General features: G+C 43.8%; 1 protein-coding gene across 3 annotated transcripts in view; it reads right to left on the bottom strand.

The window, feature by feature from the left end:
• KIFAP3 (kinesin associated protein 3) overlaps positions 1-21,754 on the bottom strand; it is a 113,828-nt gene that overhangs the window by 66,024 nt on the left and 26,050 nt on the right. For all 3 annotated transcript variants that reach the window (XM_053659376.1, XM_053659375.1, XM_037167419.2), the window contains 2 exons: positions 19,552-19,730; positions 12,919-13,081 (listed from right to left, as the gene is read on the bottom strand). In XM_053659376.1, the coding sequence (XP_053515351.1) occupies positions 12,919-13,081; positions 19,552-19,730 (342 nt within the window). The remainder of the gene's footprint in view (positions 1-12,918; positions 13,082-19,551; positions 19,731-21,754) is intronic.

Genomic DNA, 21,754 nt, shown 5'->3' with positions numbered 1-21,754 from the left:
AGTTTTGTGACGCAATGGTTTGTGAATAATGGCTTTTGTGTCCAACTATTTAATTTAAAAACTGTAAGAAACAGAAATTGCAAATCTATCGGTAAGCTCAATAGCTCTGTTACATTAAGGTGTTCACTAAATAAGTACTCTAAAACCTGGCATTTGGATGCATTTTCCTTCTTTCTTACTATGCACAACTGTACACTTCGCCATGTACCTTATTTTTCAAATATTTCAACATGTTTTCAGTTATCTTATTACCTTGTCTGTAGTATTCTTTTATTACATCCAGAGCATACCACGACAACTTTTTGTAATACACCCTACAAAATATGCGTATTTGTGGTACAAATGATAAGGACCAAAATAAAGCCCTTAACAAGGCCTGCTTTCTAGCTTACGGGTCCACATCACGGACTTAATGCGCTTTGGTCGGCTTTTAGCATCTAGAAATGGAGACGCCCCAGGCAAAATTCACACACAGGGTATTGGAACCAGCTGGTGACAGAAGAATCTTAAGAAAAAAGGCTTCTTGATTTAATTGGGAAAACAGGAGGAAGCATAAATTTTACTGCCATTAATAACTTCAAGCAATCTTGATAGGACTCTACCTTACCCTGACGGCTAGACATGTGCTTTCTGTTAAAGCGTTCGCCACATCTAACCCCCATTGTTTGCTCACTTGATCAGGTAAGAAAGCGTAGGTTTATTTATAGGATAATGAGCCCCATTAAAAGGGAGAAACAGTGCAGTAGTCTATGAGGAGCTGCGTTCCAAAACAGATGTGTGAAATTCCATAACAGTTTTGTAATAAACAGGCCAAATGAAGTTGTTAAAAAAATCTACTTTGAGTTTCTTAAAGAAACCTTCATAAAGGCAACCTAGTTTTTTTTTGAAGAAAATAAAAAACACCTCCTAATTGGAAAACATTATTCTGACCATTTCCAAACAGTTTTTAATAATCAAGTCAGAAAAGGTCATTTATAATATATTGCTCTCTTGAAAAAAAGACATGCTTTATTTCTTCATTTTATGATGCTTTGGATAAATTAAAAATGAAGTCATATTAATATGTAATGAAAAAAGTAAATTTCACATAATGGAGGAATTTCAAAGATGTTCAGAACTTAACTTTCCCCATTGTCTTTTAAGGACCTATGACAGGATGGTCAAAGAAAATAACCCTTAATCTCCAAGTGATCAAAGTTTGGAGTCCCACCGTATCTGCCCTGGCCATCTTCGACAACAAGGGAAATCAGGCCTGTCTCCACCGGAAGAACTCAAACATTTATCACTTAACTCTTGACCTGGTCTGACCCCCTTCATGCTGATAAAGCCTTTCCACAGCCTGGAAAGGTCCCGAAACCCAGATTACTTCATGCAGCGCAGATCAAGATGAATCGGGTGCCACACTCTTCCTCTCAAAACCCCTCGGGGTCCCTCACGGCACAGAGCTACACTTATGTGAATTCAGAAAACCTCAGAAATCCTACTTTCCAGTGAAGAGAATACGGTCCGACATTACTCCGACTAAAGTGCGGATCGTTTTGGAAACGATTCCCGGAACCGTGATCCAGGCACGACGGCGTGCTGTTGAACCCGGGAACCTGAATTTCCCTGCCATGACCGATCAAGTTAGTTTAGGCACAGACCAGCTATGAGATTAGCATGGGCTCATGCTCCTCAAATTTAGAGAATCGAAACATGCAGCTAGGGCTTGAATCAAGATGTGAACTTGGGATCACACTTTCGTACTAGTACAGAGTGACGCACACGGACAGGGACCCGCTGGGCTCTGTGGAGCAAAGGGCAACTTCAACAAAGACGTCTGAGATCGTTAACTTTTTAGTTACCTTGAACACAAATTCACAAATTATATGCTAGACTGCCAAGGTCAGTACTTGATGAATACTGATTATGAGTGTGACCTGTAGCGATTACAATTTCTGTAAGTACTGAATAGCTTAGCAATATCTCTAGGTAACACTACTAATTCCTCAATTTTTTAAAACATTCTCATCTCTGCTCATAAATGAATGAAGAAACCATGGCCAGGAGAGGTCATTGCGATGCTGGCTTCAACATTAGGTGGACTTCTGAGTTCTCCAAAAGAACAGTGTGCTTGTCTCCACAGTGCTTCTCGAACTGCCTGTGCTATAGGGCCAGGTTTTCACTTTCCCTCTCAATGTGTCAAAGATCAATGCTTTTGTAGAGTATAATAAAAATGAAATTACATAAAATAGATGCAAAATAGGAACTCAAAATTTGCACTATTATATTCAGAAGATACAACTTTATTTAATTAAGTTGCTATGCATGCAGAAAGGCTTATTCTCGATTTCTGGGTTTCCACGTTACAGACCAGCGGCAGCTCACATATGCGCAGGGGTCTGTGAGCGGTGCTCTGAGAACCCGCACAGGAGACCGCGCCCTGCGTTTGCGCAGTGCACTGAGGATGTCCACACGTAAGTGAAACTCCTGCAATGTCTCCAAACAAACCCCCGGCACCGTCAGAACTGTGCGGCGAGAAGATGTCGGCAGTGCCTGCTCCTGGCCCTTCTCCTTCAGCTGCCATCAGTCCCTAGAGCTGCCCCTCCCTTCGGTTCCTCCTCCTCCTGACGCCGGTGTAAGGCTCCCTGTGAATTCTCTCACCTGCTTGGCGCAACAGTCCTACCTAGGTCCCATTCTATTCTCGTATTCTCTGAGTAAGACGACAGGCTCAGTGAACGTTCACTGCCTTTCCCAACGTCACTCAGCTCAAGAGGGAAGGGAAAGACGAAGATTCCAGCTCGGCTCTTTGGAAGTTCATCCCTTTCACACACTGACCCACCCATCCACCCACCAGTATCCACCGAGAGCCCACAATGCGCCGGGCTCTGCTGTGGGCACCGGAGACACAGGGGTGAAAAGAGCTGATGCATTTCCATGGAGCTTGGGGTCTTTGGGGCCTGGGACATGGTGGCGATGGTGGGTGGACAGTGACACAAACAAGATAAACAGATGGAAGATAAATTATGTAGTGATTAAGTGCCATGGGGGACAATAAAAAGGAAGAAAGAGAGCACCAGGAGTCAGGGTTGAGATTTTTAACACAGTAACTTGAAAGCCAAACCTGAAGGAGGTGAGGAAGTGAACTATGCAAAGAACTAGGAAAGAACGTTCTGGGCAGTAGGAACACGAGGTGTCAAAGTGTGTCTACTGGGCTCAGGGAACAGTGAGGAGCCCGGCGGTGCCTTCAGCAGAAAGAACACGACAGAGAGAGAACTATGACAGGCCCTGATGAGGACTGTGGCCCTTCCTGAGATGGAAGGTCCCTGGAGAGGTCTGAGCAGAGAAATGACGTGCTTCAACTTAAATCTCACTAGGAGCACTCTGTGTGCTGTGTTCAGAGCAGACCAAGGCACGGGAAGACGCCGGGACCAGTTAGGGTGCCGCTGTGTTCAAGCAGGAAGGGGGTGGCGGTGGCTGCGACCAGGGCGGCGGCAGCTGCAGGCTGAAGACGGGTTGGTCTGACAGACTGCATGTGGGGGAGAAGGAGGAGTGAGGCCTCCGGGCCAGTGAACTTGAAAGAGGACGTTTCCACTAGTGGAGAGGAAAAAGATTATGAAAATAAAGGGTTTAGGAAGGATTAAAGGTGGAAGAGGGCCAGGAGCTTAATTTTTGAATGTGGTAAGTCTCAAGCACTTCCAAGACATCCAGGTGGTAATGCTGCAGTGAGAAAACAGAGAAGGGGCTGCAGTCACCTACCTTTCTGTTTCTGCAAGTAAAGGCAGGTGGCGAAACGGAATGGGTGAAGTCACCAAAAAAGTAAGTACGGACAGAGAAGAAGCCTAAGGACTACACTGCCACCCCACCCCCGGCAACCCAGGGCACAGAGATTGGGGAGATGAGGTGGAGGCAAGGGGAGACTGAGAAGGGTTGGTGACTTGGGAGGAAAACCAGAGTCCCGTGCCCTGGGAAATCAGCAAAAGGTTAAAAGAGGAGAGAACTGTTCCAAATGCTGTTCACAGGTGGAGCAAGGTGCGTGCTGGAAGCTGACCCCCGGGTTCAGCAACGTGGAGTTGCCAGGATGTGACAAGAGCGATGTGGCTGTGTGTGCGCTGGGGGACAGAGGCAGTGTAAAAGCCTGATGGGACGAGGAGATTGGAAAGATCACAGAACAGTGAGGGAGGGAACTGAGAGGGGACAGGAGACGGAGAGGAAGAGGAGCACGCACCGGAGAGGAAGTCAACATGTCTATGAAAGGAGAGACAAAGGGAAACAGGAAGTGGAGACAACTCTCCGGAGGCATTTTGCACTGATGGTAAGAAGGGAAGGGGGATGATGCTGAACAGTGAAAGAGTAATGTGAGAGTAAAGATGAATTTTTTTGAAGACAGAGGCAGAGCTTATTTGTACATGGATGGGAATGAGCCACCACAGAGGGAGAACTGATGATACGGGCAGGGAGGGGGGTTTCTGGAGAACGGAACCGCAGTAGGTGAGAGCGAGAGCAGCGGCAAGGAGTGCTGGCCTCTGCGAGGCGGGGGGAGCTCGTCCCCAGCAACGGGGAGGAGCAGGCAGAGCACAGACGGTGCAGGAAGGAGGGTCGGTGTGGCCCCAGGAGCTCCCAGACCTTCTCTGCGGACTGTCTCCACTCCGTGACAGAAGCGAACCAAGGTAGCGAACTGAGCTCAGCTGAGGGACAGGACGAAGATAAGGTTGGATTTTTGAGAAGACAGAGAAACAAAGTCCTCTTGGAGGCAAGTGGGGAGTGACCGCAGGAAACGCAGCACGACTGCCGGGCAGCACTGGACGTCCAGTACCGTTACTCAGCCGGAATGCACGGCACGCAGCCGCCCCCTGTGCTCAGGGCCTTCCCTCTCCGCCACCCTGCACCATGTCATAGTCCCTGCCCCCTTCACAAAGCACTGAAGACCTTGATAGAAGTGGCTCTAACAGGGGAGTGGTTCAATGCACCAATGTCCAAGGAGCAAGGCAAGGAACGTAACTAAAAGTCTAAGAGTAAGAGAAAATCAGGGCTATCCCAGGGGAATGGGCGGCTCTGGGCCATGCCCAGAAATCCAAATATAAGACTAAGAAAACACATGTTGGCAATATCAAACACGTCTCCTAACTTTATCTGAGCAGCCAGTTTGAGACTCCTGGTGAACAGTCACCACCAGGAATGCCCTCATTCATAGGAATTAACAGCTTTGACGGCTGCCCCGACTCAGTGCTCCGAGGACCCTAAGGGAGGCCTGCAAAGCCACACCGGCTTTAGTGCAATGTTAACGCAGCATTTTCCTTTTTAAAACCCTCCTTCTTTCCTATGGGCCCCTGACACATGACACGCAACACACATGACATATACTCACACGTGTGATGTGTGATGCCACAACGACTGTTGAGTGAGACACGAGACCCAGCTGCTGTCTATAAGGCCTGACTTTAAAGAGATTGCAAAGTGTAGAACTGTGCCATTCTTCTAAGTTTTTTGGGGGGAAAATTACTTTTCATAAAAATATTTATCTCAACATGTAGCAGGTTTGTTATTTTAAAATTAGTAAGTATTTAAAATTTTCCTCAGTTTTAATTTTGAATACTAGAAATATTCATAGATGTAACGGCTTGTAATTAAAAGCTCTGTGGGGATCCTCGGTAACTTTTCAGTGTGAAATGGGGTCCCGAGACCAACAGTTTGGAGATGGATGCTCTTCATCATCACGCTGAATTCCTGCAACCTCATGAGAAGCAGGAAAGACTTACAAAACAGCAAAGAAACTGTGGGAAGTGGCGACTGCCTATAATTTACGGGCAGCTGGCTAATCTGCCTAACTGTTACGCTGGCTGTGCCTATTCAATTTTTATGATAACAAATGCAAAAATTCACATATGTCTGATGAGACCAGTATATTTTATAAGGCCTAGTCCCTTGAGTTTCAATTCCTTTGAAAGTAAAGTTAAAAACTGAAAAGCTGAAATAAAAACTTAGAACATTATTCAATTTGAAGCACATATTAATATCACTCACAAAGGAGAAAAAAGTAAATAAACTGAAAATTGTTTGAAAGAGTTCCCCAGTGAAATCCAGTAGCTTTTAAAACAGAACCATTCAGTGCATGCCCTGTACTGAGCTCCTGCTGCCACGTCACCCTTAAACCTTCCGCAGAACCAGCGCTGCGAGGAGCCGGGCTCTCCCCACGGGCGCCCTTCCCCTGCGCACTCACGCTGGCCTCTGAGCGCAGCAAACAGCTCTCGGCTTAGGAAACTCAGTGCTAAGGCAGCTGAGAAGTGCAGAACCGTCATTTGCCCGGCTCATCAGACAAAAAGCTAGAAAGGCCCAGTTTTCCAAGTGGCTTTTGAAACCCCATCAGCACGTTCTCTGGGGAAGTGAAGAATACGCCATGACAGGAATTTCCTCACTGTCTCCCAGGCCAAGGTATTCTGACACAAGGAAGCACTCCCGAGGCACGTCAAGGTCAAATGGCTTAAGGACTTGTGACAAAGGAATACATGTTTTAATGACTGGATTCTTAGATGAGCCAAAAAATCTTCAAGCACTTCAAAAAAGTTAACTCAATACCATAAAAACCTGAACAAACTGCCTATCAACTGGATGAGTAAAGCCACGCTCCAGGCCCAACTCGAGTTGCACTTTTGCACACGTAGTCACATTTGCTGAAACCATTGGCTTTGACAGGCGTCCAGATGAAAACATAAAGTTACTCGGCAGAAGAAACTACAAGTACAGGGATGAAAGAAGCGAAAAGACTGATTACTGACACTGACCTAGGCAGAGATAACTGTAAGATCTTCATGAAGTCTTTGTAAAACGACATATCAAAAATAAAATAAAAATGAGCAATTTGGGTGGTATGCAAGGTAAAAAAGCAAAGGAATATTTAGATACAAGGATTTCCATAGACCAAAACAAAAATTCTGAAGCAGCTGAGACAGAATGCTATTCTCTATGCCTTGGAAAAGATCAACACTCCTGAATCAATTTCAAGGTTAAGTACAGAAAGAGAAATCTACATAATAATTTCTAAAATTCCTTATTGCTCTTTGTGTGTCCCTGTTGCCGAAGGCAAAAAATTCAATATTCTTAAATAAAATGCTTTATGTGATAAAACAATATTAAGATGAACTCTGGTAATACTGAATCACAGTTTGCTCAGGGCCTCACCTGGCAAGGTACTGAACTATATACACAACAAACTCTCCTCCACCTTTAACAATCATTTGGATCCTCTACACATTCAGTTCAGTTACTTAGCAATTCTCACAACAGCAGGGGTCGCAATATACCAGCTGAATGTTTCGGGACACAGGAGAAGGGGATTAAATGTTCACATAGCACAACTTTATTGGAATCTGAAAGATTCACGGAGCTCTAGTTAAAGTAATCTATTACTAAGCATAAAAAGACTTCTCGGTTACTGAGTCCCCGAATAGTAATAAAGAAACCTGCCTAAAACCCGATGGCACTTCCAGATGAAGCGGCATCTCTTAGAAACCGCATCTGAAAAGCTCCACCACGTGTGCAGACCCACAGAGGTGCTCGTGCACTTTTGCATCTTTTAAAAAATGAGTAATTTCTCCCTGTAAAATGAGTATGTCTTTAATTCAGTCATCTGTCACCCTGAACACGTGTGGAACAATGAATTTATTTCTAATGAAAGGGCAAACCGACCCCTCGTGGTCCGCTGCGCGCCCTTTGACCCCTTCTGCATGACTGCCAGGAAGGAGACGCAGCCCAGTTATTTTCTTTACATTTTACGTTGTTTAAATTTAGTCGTCACTGTGTTTCCCACTGCCGTCTAGTCCCCTGTCCCCTCTCCCCCCATGATCACTGCACTGCTGTCCGAGTCTGTGAGTCCTTGTTCCTTCTTGCTCGGTCCCTCCACCCCTTCCCTCGTCCCCACCAGCTCTCATCCTGATCCAAATCCTTCACATATCAGATTTACAGAAGGTTTTTTACCCATTTCAAAAAAATTTTCATTACCACATAATCACTCCAAGTCTGTGCTGAAGAATCACATAGAATAGCTTAGACTATCGACTGTTCGACACAGTGAAAGTCCAGCAGAGACAGCGACCTCTGAAGGTTTGAAGGGAAAGAGGCCTAATCACTCCCCTCCTTCACTAGTTTTCACCTGAACAGCAAAGTCACAGAACATAAAATCAGTGAGTCACAGCAAAATAAAAAATGGAAAAGTATAGCACATTACACACAGAAATGGTAAATCCTTCTTTGTGAACATTAAAAAAATTAGATATAAAAACAATGTATAATAGGTATCAAAAATAAAACGTATACACATGTATACACATACACACATGGATATACACACATACATACACACCTCACACATGTGAGTGCTGGACTGTAATGTAAAACGTATCTGACTATAGTTTGAGTTAAAGATGTTTGAAAGCTTCTGCTCGAGATGATTTATTTCCTATCCCTTTAAAATATGTTCTCTAAAATGCTTCCTTACTACAACTTGTAAATAAAAGTAATGGCCAAGATCAGAGATATTAAATATATTAAATACTATTAGATATTAATGATTTAATTTCCGCACAAGTAACATTCACATGAACAAATGTAAAGAGACCTTCCTAATAACCGCTTATCAGGAAACCACTTATGCATGGAATGCCTTTTTTTTAACACGGCAGGCAGCACAATCAAGCAAAATGGGTTTCTTCGCAGTCAGAAGAAACACCACAAAGTCCATGCAACCAACGCCACTAGGAAGGGAACCCTCAGGCACTCATTTGGAATGCACTTTTCACAAAACATCCACTTCAAATAAGGTCGGCCGTCAGTTTCCAAGCCCCCAGGAGATCAGAACGATGTCATCAGAGGAGAGGAAAGCTGGAGCCACAGAACTGCTGCTGGTGAAGAGGAAATGAGCAGTGACAGCCAAGGACAAGATGGGACACAGGAGAACTCTATGAAAACACTAAAAATGCATGCCATTCTGGGCCATTTTTTAAAAAGACTTTATTTATTCATTTTTAGAGAGAGGAGAGGGAGGGAGAAAGAGAAGGAGAGAAACACCAATGTGTAGTTGTCTCTCACACACCCCCTACTGGGGACCTGGCCTGTGGGGCACAGGCATGTGCCCCAACCGGGAATTGAACTGGAAACCCTTTGGTTCCCAGGCCGGTGCTCAATCCACTGAGCCACACCAGCGAGGGCCATTCAGAGGCCATTTAGAAAAGGCAAATACTCCAGCACAGTAATACCTGCAGCCTTGTGTGATAAATAGTCTCCAGACTCACAAACATGAATCAGTGATAACGAAAACAGTAACGGCTGGGACTCACAGAGTACCTGAAGCCAGGCCCTCTGGCCCCACAGTCTGTGGCTTTAACTACTTCACTACACTGCTCCTCAGGACAAATTTAAATTATCCTCGTATCATTGAGGCAAATTTAAGAATAAATTTAACAAAAGAAGAATGTAATTGATTTTAAAAACCTGAATACAAAATGATCAAATACCCCTAATAGTGTAAGCCTGGAAAACTTAGAAAAAGACCCATTTCTAGAGATCTACTGTCTCTATTCTATACATTTTCATCATCATTTCACATGTACATAATTCCCTAACATTTACTGCATTATCTCATTTAACCCTTCCCTGTTAATATGTACAATTACTGTCCACATGGCAGAGGTGAGAAAACTGATGGATGGGTTAAGCCACTTGTATCACTTGGCTGGTAACTGAGGAAGGCAACACGCGGTCACACCGTTGTATGATTCCAGCTGTTAATCGATGTGCTAGATACAGAACATACAGAAGTATTCGCTATAGTGTGTCAGGGTATACTTTTTAAGAGATTCAGTTTATCCTGGAAACCCAGCTAAAATTCAGAAAATCTGAAAAACAGCTTCCAGGATCGTTAGGCTGCTTGCTCGCCAAGGTTCCGATTCTAACCCTTCCAGGCACTTACACACCCCCTCATACGTGGCACGGCCATGTGACTTGTTTCCATCACTAGCAATGAAAATAAAAACACTATCACTTCAGTGGAAGCCTTTAAGAGAAGTTTGCCATTTTCCCGGCTCCTGCTCTACCGGCCTGTGCCCATGACTGATGCTACCAAGGGCCAGCACTTCCTACTCACCGGCGACGGACATAAAATGTGAGCAAGAAATAAACCGTTGCTCTTTTCTGAGCTACTGAGGTCTTAGGGTTGTTTATTAATAATCAGGGCCTTGTCCTCCTGACACATTTACCAGATAGGGTTTCCCTGGGAAGTGATAGATAAAAGGGCCATTTTGGGGACATGATAAAATAAAGTTTACAACATGGTTATATTCCAAAAGTTCACATGGAATCAGCTACTTAGAACCTGAAACCTGTTTTTCATTCATCGGCTCACCCCATAAAGCGCCTATGGAAGCTTATTAAAGCCCACACTTTAAATGAAAAAGAGTAGGAAGTAACAGTGCCATTACAATGATTAAATTAGGAGAATGTGAAATGAGCGGCAGATGCAAACCTGTGGGCACTCGGGAGCACTGCACAGAAACCCAAGGCACCACTTCTCCAGCGGACGCCAACCTGCCTTCAGTGGGGCGTCTCCCCCGCCCTGACCCGGGGACGTCGGCAGACGTTCTGTTTACTGTGGGTGATCGCCACTGCGTCTATGGTTTGTAAGTGGAATCAAAGTGAAGGGCCAGCGAAAGTTATTAAGCAAAAGGTACATGAACATTTGGGGAAAAAAGGAAATGCTTAAGTTAAAATTTAATGCTTCTGAGCAACAAAAGAGAGGGATGTTTGTTAACAAAATACAAAGTGAGTATCCTGTAATTTCCCAAAAATCCCTTTAAAATCATATTTCACAAAAGCAGGTGACTGGATACTGAACCAAATGGACTATGCTCTCCTTCAAGACCAGGACGGCAGTTTTTTCATCTTCCTACATTGAGAATCTGGCCTAATATTTGATATATAATTCTGTTAGATTTATGATAAATGGAGGGTCACAATCTTAATTCAAGACCCATCAATTTTACTTTAAAAATTTTTCTGTTTCTTCACAAAATGTTTGTATTACTTCGGTTTCCCAGAAACAATTTTCGAAATTCTCCTCGACAGTTTCTTCTTCTAAAATGTGCAATAGAAGGTCCTGTGCAATGTTTGTGGCCAATTAACCAGACATCCTTGAACTAATACACCAGGAGTTTTCCTATTCTTAGAAAAGAGTAAGGAATAAGTTAAAACCTTTTAAAAATATTTTATCTATTTATTGTTAAGCAGAGGGGAAGGGAGGAAGAAAGAGAGGGAGAGAAACATCCATGTGCGGTTGCCTCACACACACCCCCTACTGGGGACCTGGCCTGCAACCCAGGCCTGTGCCCTGAGTGGGAATCGAAACAGTGGTTTGCAGGCTGGTACTTAATCCACTGAGCCACACCTGCCAGGGCAGTTAAAACTTATTTTTTTCCCTTACACTTTTTAAAATTTATTTAATTGTTGTTCAAGTACAGTTTTCTGTCTTTTACTCCCATCGCAGCCCATGCCCCCCAGTGCTCCCCACCTCCCTCCCATTTCTACCCCCCCAGTCGTTGTCCATGTGTCCTTTATACTTGTTCCTGCAAACCCTTCCCTTTTCCCCCTGAAATTCCCTCCTCTCTCCCCTCTGGTCACTGTCTGCCTGTTCTCTATTTCAGTGTCCTTGGTTATATTTTGCTTGCTTGTTTGTTTTGTTGTTTAGCTTCCTTAAAACTTATTTTTAAGGAGACTTGGAGAAGTGGAGGTTTTACTGGAGCGCGGCCTACTCTACCGTAGCCCACTTCCTACCACTGTACATAGCAGTTTACTGGAGTGGTTAGTATATCCAACGTGGGCAGCTACAGCCCTGAGCTGGAAGTTGTCTGCTTTTTGCCAGCAGTGTAATCCTGAGTCCAGACCTCAGAGGGGGATTCCATGAGACGATGCAGTTGAAGCCCGGAGCTAACTGCCTGGCACAGTGAACGTTTAATAGATCTCAGTGCTAGTATTACAAAGGGAATAATGATGATGTCAATACGAGACTGGACCCATAGATACCAGACAGCAAAGAATACATTTAACTTTGAAATCATTCCACTCCCATCCCATTACCATTGGAAACTGTTACAAAACAAGAACGAAACTGCAGTACTGAAACAAACAGTCTTTAAAAGTAAGTAAGAATGTGCTTCCTGGTTAGTGAAGACACTGGCATTCCTGTAGAAGGCAAAAGTGGATGAGCAGGCGCTCGGCATAGAACGAGCTCATTCAGGGTCTTGTGAGGGCTCAGTGTGGACACGGTGCACAGTAAAGCACGTGGCAGAGAGCAGCAGGTGCCTCCGAGGGCAGACAGTGAACGGGTCACGGGTGCACGACACTGCTAAGAAGCTTTATGAGAGAGCACAGAAGAACTGGCCTTAGCACCCATCCTCACCATACAGGGATCCTGCTAACAGCTAAAAGAAATGATCTATAAACCGAATTCTCCAACACAGTATCTTCTAACTCACACTCTATAAAAACATCCTTTTCTACTCAATGACCAAAAGCCTCACCAAGTTTCTGCAGTTGTCAGCAGTATTTTAAAAGCATGGCAGCATGTAAGAACTGAAATCATATGTGCATTTTTAAAAACTGCTGAAGAGAAAATAATTTTCTCTTCTGGCTTCCCTGGTCGTCACTCAGAGCTGCGCTCTGGTTTCCCTTTCACGTGGGTGGATGAAGTCCGAGTTAACAGTCTCTACGCCGGTGCGCTCCACGGCACCACGGGAATCCCAGCACAGGCCATTTTGCATTCGTTCATTTTTAAGCTCCCAACAAAAAAAACACAGAACAATTTCTGTTCAGCCGACTTTCAACATGCAGCTCAATTTCCCAAGGATGTTGGACATTCCAAGCAACACTATCATTGCTTTTTAACAAACATACCTAGGAGTGCGGTGAGTTTGGGAAGGAGTCCAACTTGTACCATCTTATTCCTCAGTCCTGTGTCAAAGGACAGGTTCAGTAGCAGCCGGAGTGTGATATTCAGCAGGTCTTCATGCTCACAAGGGACCATTTTCACCAGCTTTTCAACAATATCCATCTCCACCTACGTATAATGACAACGCGGGTACAGTGAGGGTCTGCTGCACAGAGAGACAAAATGATTACAAATAATCGCCTTTTCACTGTCCCTGAAGTAACTGTGTTAACCCGAAGTCATTTTAATCTATACGCGTTTGAGGAGAAAATATACACTCCCACATCATCCTTCATTCCTTCGCAGAACAGCATCAACTGGAAGACAAACGACACCGGGTTCCTGAACACACAGTGAGTGCCACCGACTAAGTGCCAGCCCTGGGCCAGCGCGAACGACACCTTGTCTTGGCCTTCCGGGACTCCAGTCTGAAAAAAGAGCGGACGAACTGAACAAATACCACCATGCAATAAAAGTGGGGTGCACCAAGCGCTCTGGAAGAGCAGAAGAGACTTCAGTGGACAGACACTCGGGCATGAAAGCTTGGGTGGGGACTGCTGTGCTCTGGCTACTGTGTGACGTGTGTGTCAGGGGGTGGCAGGCACTCCCAAGGGCAGACACTGGGCAGACCGAGGTGAGCTGTGGAGGCTCTGCTAAGAGGTGGAACATTATTCTGAGGGCAGGGAGTGCCTGGAATGATTCTAAGCTCAGCGGTGACACGCTCAGACCAGTAACATGAAGTGCACCAGTGCATACACACCTGTGTGCACACATGACACACACCGACAAATGCACAGGGGGCGCTGCACAGGGGGAGGTGGAAGGTGAGCACTGACGAATAGGCTGCACTAGAATCAGGGTCTGGGTCAAACAAAGGGCGTCAAGACTGCCGAGGAGAGAGCATCCGGGAGCTGGTAGAGAGCACGGTCACACCCTATGCGTGAGGCACGAAGAGGAAGCACTGAAGAGGACTTAGGGTTGAGGGTCCTGAGACCGCCCGCAGGTCCAGCGACCTGCTAGGACTCACGAGACTGGCCTAGAGTCACGTTCAAGGCTCCGATCTATTACAGCAAAAGGACGGAGAATAAGATCAAACGGCCCCTGGAGGCAAAGTCCGGAGGAAACCCGGTGGAAGCTTCCGGAATGCTCTCTCCCAGAGTGGAGGGGAGACGGAGGCGGTGCCGAGGTGCTCATTGGGGGCAGGAACACTTGGCCCGCACGCACCAAAACACCAACAGGTGAGGTGAGGCACACACCGCGTCACTGGGCAGCAGTTCGGGCCACAGGAAACCAGGCTCACAGAGGGGAGAGTGGAAGCACTGCAGCCAGCCCACGGGCACGAGTGACGGGCCGCACTTGCGAGATGGCCCGTGTGGGGAGCGTGATCGCAGGCCCCTTTTGCACACGGCCAGTCGGGCAGACGTGGGCCCCAGGGACTGAGCTCGGCATGCTGAAAACAGGTGCAGGAGGAGGAGGGTGAGGACCGCGTTCACTCTGGTCACGTTTAACTTGAGGAGATAGTCCGAGGCTCCTGGGAGATCTGCTAACGCTCGGGAGAGAGCCTGGGCTGCGAGGAACAGGGGAAACTCCGGGTCGAGGGTCGCCAACTGTGCTTCATCACATTCCATACAACTCAAGAGCTAAAGACACTTTTTGATTCTTACATTTCTTTAATGGTTGGGAAAATTAAATGACAAGTGTTCGTGACACATGAAAATTACGTGCAATTCAAGCTGCAGTCCCCACACACCCCATCTGACCGGACCACAGCTGTGCTCACTGGCGTGCAGACTGCCTGCAGCGGCTGCGGAGCTCAGTGGCAGAGCTGGGGGTAGCAGCAGAGACCGTGGGAACCACAGCCCTGCAGTGCTGGCTACTGGCCCTTTGCATAGAAGTCTGCTGACCCTGCCAACTCCAGAAGACTGTAACGCTGCTCTCAGAGAGCCCGCCTTAGAGCATGGATCACAGGGGACAGAACTTATTTAGCAATATAAGCCCTGCATTCATATTTATGGTAGCAACCAGAAAAATTTGGTTAAAAAAATTTGTATCTTTGTTACAATGCAATGGCTAAAAAGGGAATTCTATATAACTATGTAACTTTTGATCATTACTAGAACGTTTATGAATAATCTTGCTCTAATTTTTCTTTTATTAGAAGTATAAAGCATTTCTTTATATCACCTTTTCCCTATCTCTCTGCAGTTGTTCACTGACCTTGGAAACGCCACACCAATAACTGAGCCCTAGATACACCTCCCCCCTTTCATCCCATGCCAGGAAGTGAACACAACTCTTTCAAAAGACTCTCTGACTTGTGTCTCCCTTTCTCCTGGTTTACCTTGTTAAATACTCATTCATTAACTTCCCACAACGAGATCCACAGGGGCCAGTGACAGAATGTGTCACGTTTACTCAGAACGGTAGCTCTGTCACTAGCTTCATTGATTACAATGAATAAATTCTTTTCCAGATTTGTTCGTTCATTCTACAAATATTTCTTAGCTAAGCCCTGCGAATATACTGGTGAGCAAGCAGGAAATGGTTCCAGACTTCGGTGGAGCCTGTGCACTGGGGGGGAGTGGAATACAGGGAGTAGACACCCCACGGTTACTTAACCGTGGTCACATGACTAATGCACGGGACAGGAGCGCGCCCGGAGAGAACATAAGGACCGAGCCTGACCCACCCTCAGCGTGCGGAGCTGTTAAGGACACCTTCTCTGAGGAAGGACGACCTTCCAGACAAACAGAAGTTACCCGAGGGCCATCAGCCCAGATTTCTGCACTTAGGGACAACATCTTCCAAGGATCACACATGGAACAAGAGCTGGTTCTTTGAAAATATCAGTAACAGTGATAAACCACTAAACTACTAAAAAAGACAGAGAACAAATGACCAATATCAATAACCAAACAGGGAAATCACTTTAGAACTCTGGAATTTAATGACATAAGAAAAAATGTTTGAAAAATTCCTTGAGAAACACATACTCCAAAGCTGCCACTCAAAAAGAAACAGAGAGCCCAAGCAGTCTCGCAGGTGCTCAAGAAACACAAAGAAAAAACTCCAGGCCCAGATGCCTTTTTCCTGGTGAATTCTATTAAACATTTAAGTACAAGTAATACCAATTCTACACAATCCTTCCTGAAATCTTGAAGAGAAACTGCTTCCCAGCTCATTCTATGAGGCCAGTTACCCTAACAGCAAAACCAGACCAAGATACAAAAAGAAAACTATAAACTAGTAAGCCCTCATAAACATAGGTACAAAATTTCTCCACACTACATTACCTAGCCAAATGTAGCAATGTATAAAAACACAATATATCACGATCAAGTGGTGTTTATTCCCTGAAAGTGACCGGCCCAACATATAAAAGTCAATCAATGTACCCTGGCTGGTGTAGCTCAGTGAACTGAGTGCCAGCCTGTGAATCAAAGAAGTGCCAGTTCAATTCCCAGTCAGGGCATATGCCTGGGTTGCAGGCTGGGTCCCCAGTGGGGGACATGTAAGAGGCAACCACAAATTGATGTTTCTCTCCCTCTCTTTCTCCCTCCCTCCATCTCTCTAAAATAAATAAATATTTAAAAAAAATTTTAAAAGTCAATCAATACAATTCCCTAATCAATAGTCCAAAGACTAAAAACCATAGGATCATCTCAATCAACACAGAAAAGGCATTTGACAAAATCCAACACCCATTCATAATAAGTCCAATGAGCTAGAAACAGAACAGAACTTAAACAGATGAAATATCTACAAAAACACCTAGATAACATTATGCTTGAGAGTAAAAGACATTGCTTTCCTCCTAAGGTCAGTAACAAGGCAGGGAAGCCCACTCACAGAATTCCTGTTCACCATCATATGAAAGGCCCCTCTCTAGTGTTCTGAAACCCCCCAAAACCCACAAAGAGCCACTACAACTGAAGAGTGAACTTAGCAAGACCCCAGGCACATGGTCACTACACAAAGATGAATTCTATTTCTATACATGTCAATCACGAAAGATGGCTACTGGACTTACTGTAGTGACCATGTTGTAATGCCTATAAATACTGAACTTCTATGATGTACGCCCGAAACTAACAGGATATTACACATTAATTACGCTTCAACAAAAATCAGTCATGGGAAACTAACCATTTCTTTTTACAAAAATCTAAGTTCATAATGGTAAAATATTTAGGTATAAATCTAACAAAATATATGCAAAGTATGCATGCTAGAACTGGAGATCATGGGAACGAATCAAGAAAGACCTAAACAGATGGAGAGCTGCATCGGGTGCATGGACTGGAGAATCCAGTGTGGTCACTAAGATGAGCACTGCCAAGAGAATCAACGCCATCCCAGTCAAGATTCCAGGTTCTGTTTTGCTCTGTTTTTTTTTTTAAGAAATAGACTGGTTGGTTCTAAGTAAAGAGTATGGAAAAGTAAAGAAACTGAAGTAGCCAGAAAGAATAAAAACCTTTGAGGCCTTATACAAACTGATTTCAAAGCCTACTATGAAGCTAGAGTAATGAAGCCCTGACCAGTGTGGCTCAGTTGGTTGGCACTGCTCTGCAAACCTAAAGGTCGCCAGTTCACTTCCTGGTCAGGGCACATGCCTGGGTTGCAGGTTCGGTCCCCAGTGAGGGTACATGCTGGAGGCAACCGATCGATGTTTCTCACATCAGTGTTTCTCCCCGTCTGTTTCTCTCCTTTCCCCTCTAAAAATAAATAAATAATTTTTGGGAAAAAGCTACAGTAATGAAGATAGAGACAGATTGGTGAAAGCGGTCACATGGTTCAATGGAACAGAAGAGAGTGAGCCCCAAACAGACCAGCACATACACAGGCAGCTGATTTTCTCTGAAGGTACAAAGGCAACTCCAAGGTGGCGCAGAGGCCAGTCAGTGCAGAAAGAACCGTCTTTTCAGCACCCGGTGCTGGGACAGCTGGACGCCCATCCCAGAACGTGAAGCTTAGTGCCACCTTGTAGCTTGCATAGAATTAATGGAAATGGATGGGTCACGAACCAAAGCAAAGCAGCACCAACACAAACCCTAGAGCACTCCTCGGAGAGAACACAGGAAGAAACCTTCGTGACCTGAGTTAGGTAAAAATTTCTAAAACATAACACCGAAATATGACCCATTATGGAATTCCTTGATATAATGGGCCTTCTTAATAATTTAAACGTTCTGCTCTTCACAGGAGAATGAAAAGACAAGCCACAGAAAAGGAGAAAATACCTACAAAACATGTAACTGATAAAGGACACATTCAAACTATAAAACGAACTCTCAAAACTTCACAAGCAAATAAGCAACCCAAGGGATATATACCTTCTTGGTTGTTACTCTTAAAATCATATTCTAATATGACTCGCTACCATTTTGTTTTATTGTATTAAAATTAAGAAATATAAAATATAATTTAAGTGACTAATTAAAAGATTTTTTAAAGTAAACTAAATTTCCTTTAAAATATGTAACTCTGAAAAGCAAGGTCAGTATTAGTTCACATCAACAGTAAAATGAACACATTATTTAAATATATAATACAGCCTCACAAACAGATTGGCCATCCTTCCCTGCCACCCTTTTTAAATAAAACTGCTACAGGCTTCATCTGTTACTAATTATATTAAGTAATATTTTTCCCTTGAAAAAGCAAGAGCATACACTGGTGTTATAGAAAGCTTAATCATTAGTAACCTGGAGAGTTTTATTAATTAATTTGTATTTCCATTGCACAGAATGGAATGTAAGACTGCCAGGTAGTCCATTCAGATCATAAACACTTGACACAGCCTTCCACTCATGTCTTTCAGGTTTATAAAAGCCCAATCCCAAAAGCCAAATTTAGTAATTGTCTCAACATGAAATGCCCTCTCAATTCTGTATCTATTAAATGGAATATATAGTTAGTACTTTATCAAATGTTCTATACAAAGTGTTGGCTTATCAACTATCAGTAAACTTATTTCAGCCTTTAAGTAATTCTTTTTAGCATTTCTGACAGCCATTTAAAAACTGCTTATACTTAATCTTGCTAATGTTTAAAAAAAACACATAAAATAAAGACAATCTTTTTTGCCCTGGATGCAGAAAGGAGTAGGGTACATGATACCTAGAGATCTTTCTTTGAGGGAATCACTTAACCTCTCTGACCCTCTACTACTTCATCTGCAAAGTCAGGAGGTAACTCACTAAACGAGGATATAAGGCCCGGTAAGCCGGAGTCCCACACACCGGTGTCAGAAATGCAGGAGAAAGCAATGCTTCAGGGGGAAAAATGCAAGGCCGGATGACTCTGAAGCACAGGCTTAAGTTTAAATTACTTTCTACACATGATGTTTAATATAAAAACACTCATTCTGTACAATATTAGAAAAAGGTTATCTTTTTCTATAAGCTTCAACTATCTGGAGTACTAAGTAATATGAAATACTCCAGTAATATGAAATGGTTTTCCTTAAAAAACCATTTGAGGGTGCACTGCTATTGTTTAATTTTCATTCAGAACTACCTCGGCAGGGGGACAGTGTGTTTCCTTTCTATCAAAACACTTTAACTTGAGAATGCAAATGCAGTTTCAATGTAAGTTACCATGTCATTTTTATTCTCCATGAAAATGCTGAGCTTCTTCAGGAAAGACACGACCAGTATGAGCAGCTCGAAGTTGTCGCGGTCCAGCGCCTTCACCAGCATGTGCACGATGTTCTTGTTCCGCATCTTCAGCTCCGTGCGTGTGTCCTCCGCCAGGTTCAGGAGCAAGTACAGGGCCACTGCAGAAGGGGCGCACAGCAGCGCGAAATGACTGGCAGGTCGAGTCAGTAATTTAGTACACCTTTCCTACTCACCAAAGTGGCAGGTGTAGTTCTTAGAAGAAAATATATTATTAAAAAAATTTAACTAGCTATTAATTCATTAGAAACCATTTATTGTTATTGAGTGACATGGCATATAAACTAAAAAATACGTTCTCAGGATAGTGAGGACACAATAACCAAAATAAGAGTGACTCCTACCTTCCTGCAGTTTGGAGCTTAATAGTAATCAAATAGCAGGTAAAAGTGTATGTTAGCAAATAATAAAATGGGCAGGCTGGGAAAAATAATTTGATACATGTAGAAAAGAAAGTAAAAGTTCAATAACTAGGGGCTGTTGTGTCAAAAAGAGCAACAATTCCAAAATGTATTGTACAATCAGGGCTGAATCTGAGGATACAAAAACATTTTTCATTTTCAAAAGCTTCAGAGTTAAGACTTGAAAGGCTTCTATCAGAATTATGTAGGCTATTTTGGTCAATATAATCTTTTTGCTCTCCTATGGCCTTGATTTTATTCATTAATTTAAAATTTCATTTCATATATTCTTACAAACCATCTCTAAACCCTTATGAATAGAAAAAAACAGATGCAAAATATTAAATATATTTAAATATACATAAATATTAAATGTAATCTACTTAACAAATATTTGAGGTGGAAAGGTAATTCACACTAATTAAGTACTTACTGTACGCTAGGCATTACACTAGTTGATATATAAATAGTAACCCACTTTTTTCTTAAAGTGGCGTCCAAATTGTATTTAGTTCATTTACATGCAATGTAATTACTGACATATTTGGGTTTATATCTAACATCTTGTCATGTGTTCTATTTTTTATTAAGTTTACTGGAATGACACTGGTTAGTAAAGTCATACAGGTTTCGATGGCACAATTCTGTAACACATGACCTATATGTTACACTGTGTGTTTATCGCCCCAAGTCAAATCTCCTTCCACTGCCATGAACTGGACCCCCTTTACTCTTTTCTGCCTCTCTCCCCTCCCCTTTCCCTCTGGTAACCATCATTTACACACACACACACACACACACACACACACACACACACACACACTGTAATGTTATTCATCTACAAAGAGAGGATATTCTGCCCTTTGCGGCAATACAGGTGGACCCTGAGGGCGTTATAAGTGAGTCAGAGAAAGACGGATACTGCAGGTTCCCGCTGTGCGCACAGTCTGGCACGGCTCAATTCGTGGAAACAGACAGCAGGTGGGTGGTTTCCGGGGGCGAAGGTCGGGGGAGGGGAGACACTGGCCAAATGGCGCGAACTTTCAGTTATGAGATGGTGCGTCCCAGGGACCTAACCTGCAGCGTGCGGCTGGAGCTAGCGCTGCTGCATCGTGCGGGTGACATCGTGCGGGTGACACCATGCGGGTGAGAGTGGCTGAGAGGACTTACTTGTCCTCCCCATAACAGCGACAAGGTGGTGATGACCTGAGGGGGGTGACGTGTTGGCTAACCTTACTGCGACAAACAGTTTGCAGTGTCTCCATGGATCGAACCATCCCACTGATACCTTCAACTTGTACAATGTTTTATGTCAATTCTATCTCATTAAAGCTGAAAAAATTAAGAGTGAGGCACGAAGCAGAAGCTGAAGGTCCATTCGAAAGCCCCCAATCGTTCCCGCTCATCTTCACAAGACTTTGCATCTTAGGAATGAGAAACCATACTAGTGAACATGTACATCTCTCAGTAAACCCCCAAAGAAGACTATCTTTTATTAAAGAGAATATTTCTAAAGCTTTTATATCTTCTATGAAAGCAACAAAAGAATTCACTATGTAGGTATATTAGGGTTTGAGAGACAAGAGCCTTATTATTGAAAAGGTCACACAATGGATTAAAAAATCATCTCTGAGTAAATAAATAACTAGTATCTATACATTTAAAAACTGAGTGGGCCTTTCGGTAGAACCAGTAGAGCAAAATTTAAAACATTACCACCCATG

This window comes from Artibeus jamaicensis, unplaced genomic scaffold (assembly GCF_021234435.1).
Source record: "Artibeus jamaicensis isolate MK-2021 breed Jamaican fruit bat unplaced genomic scaffold, CSHL_Jam_final scaffold_625, whole genome shotgun sequence".
Classification (NCBI taxonomy): Eukaryota; Metazoa; Chordata; class Mammalia; order Chiroptera; family Phyllostomidae; genus Artibeus; species Artibeus jamaicensis.
Note: the sequence above shows the minus strand (reverse complement) of the source record. Positions and strands in the feature narration are given on the sequence as shown.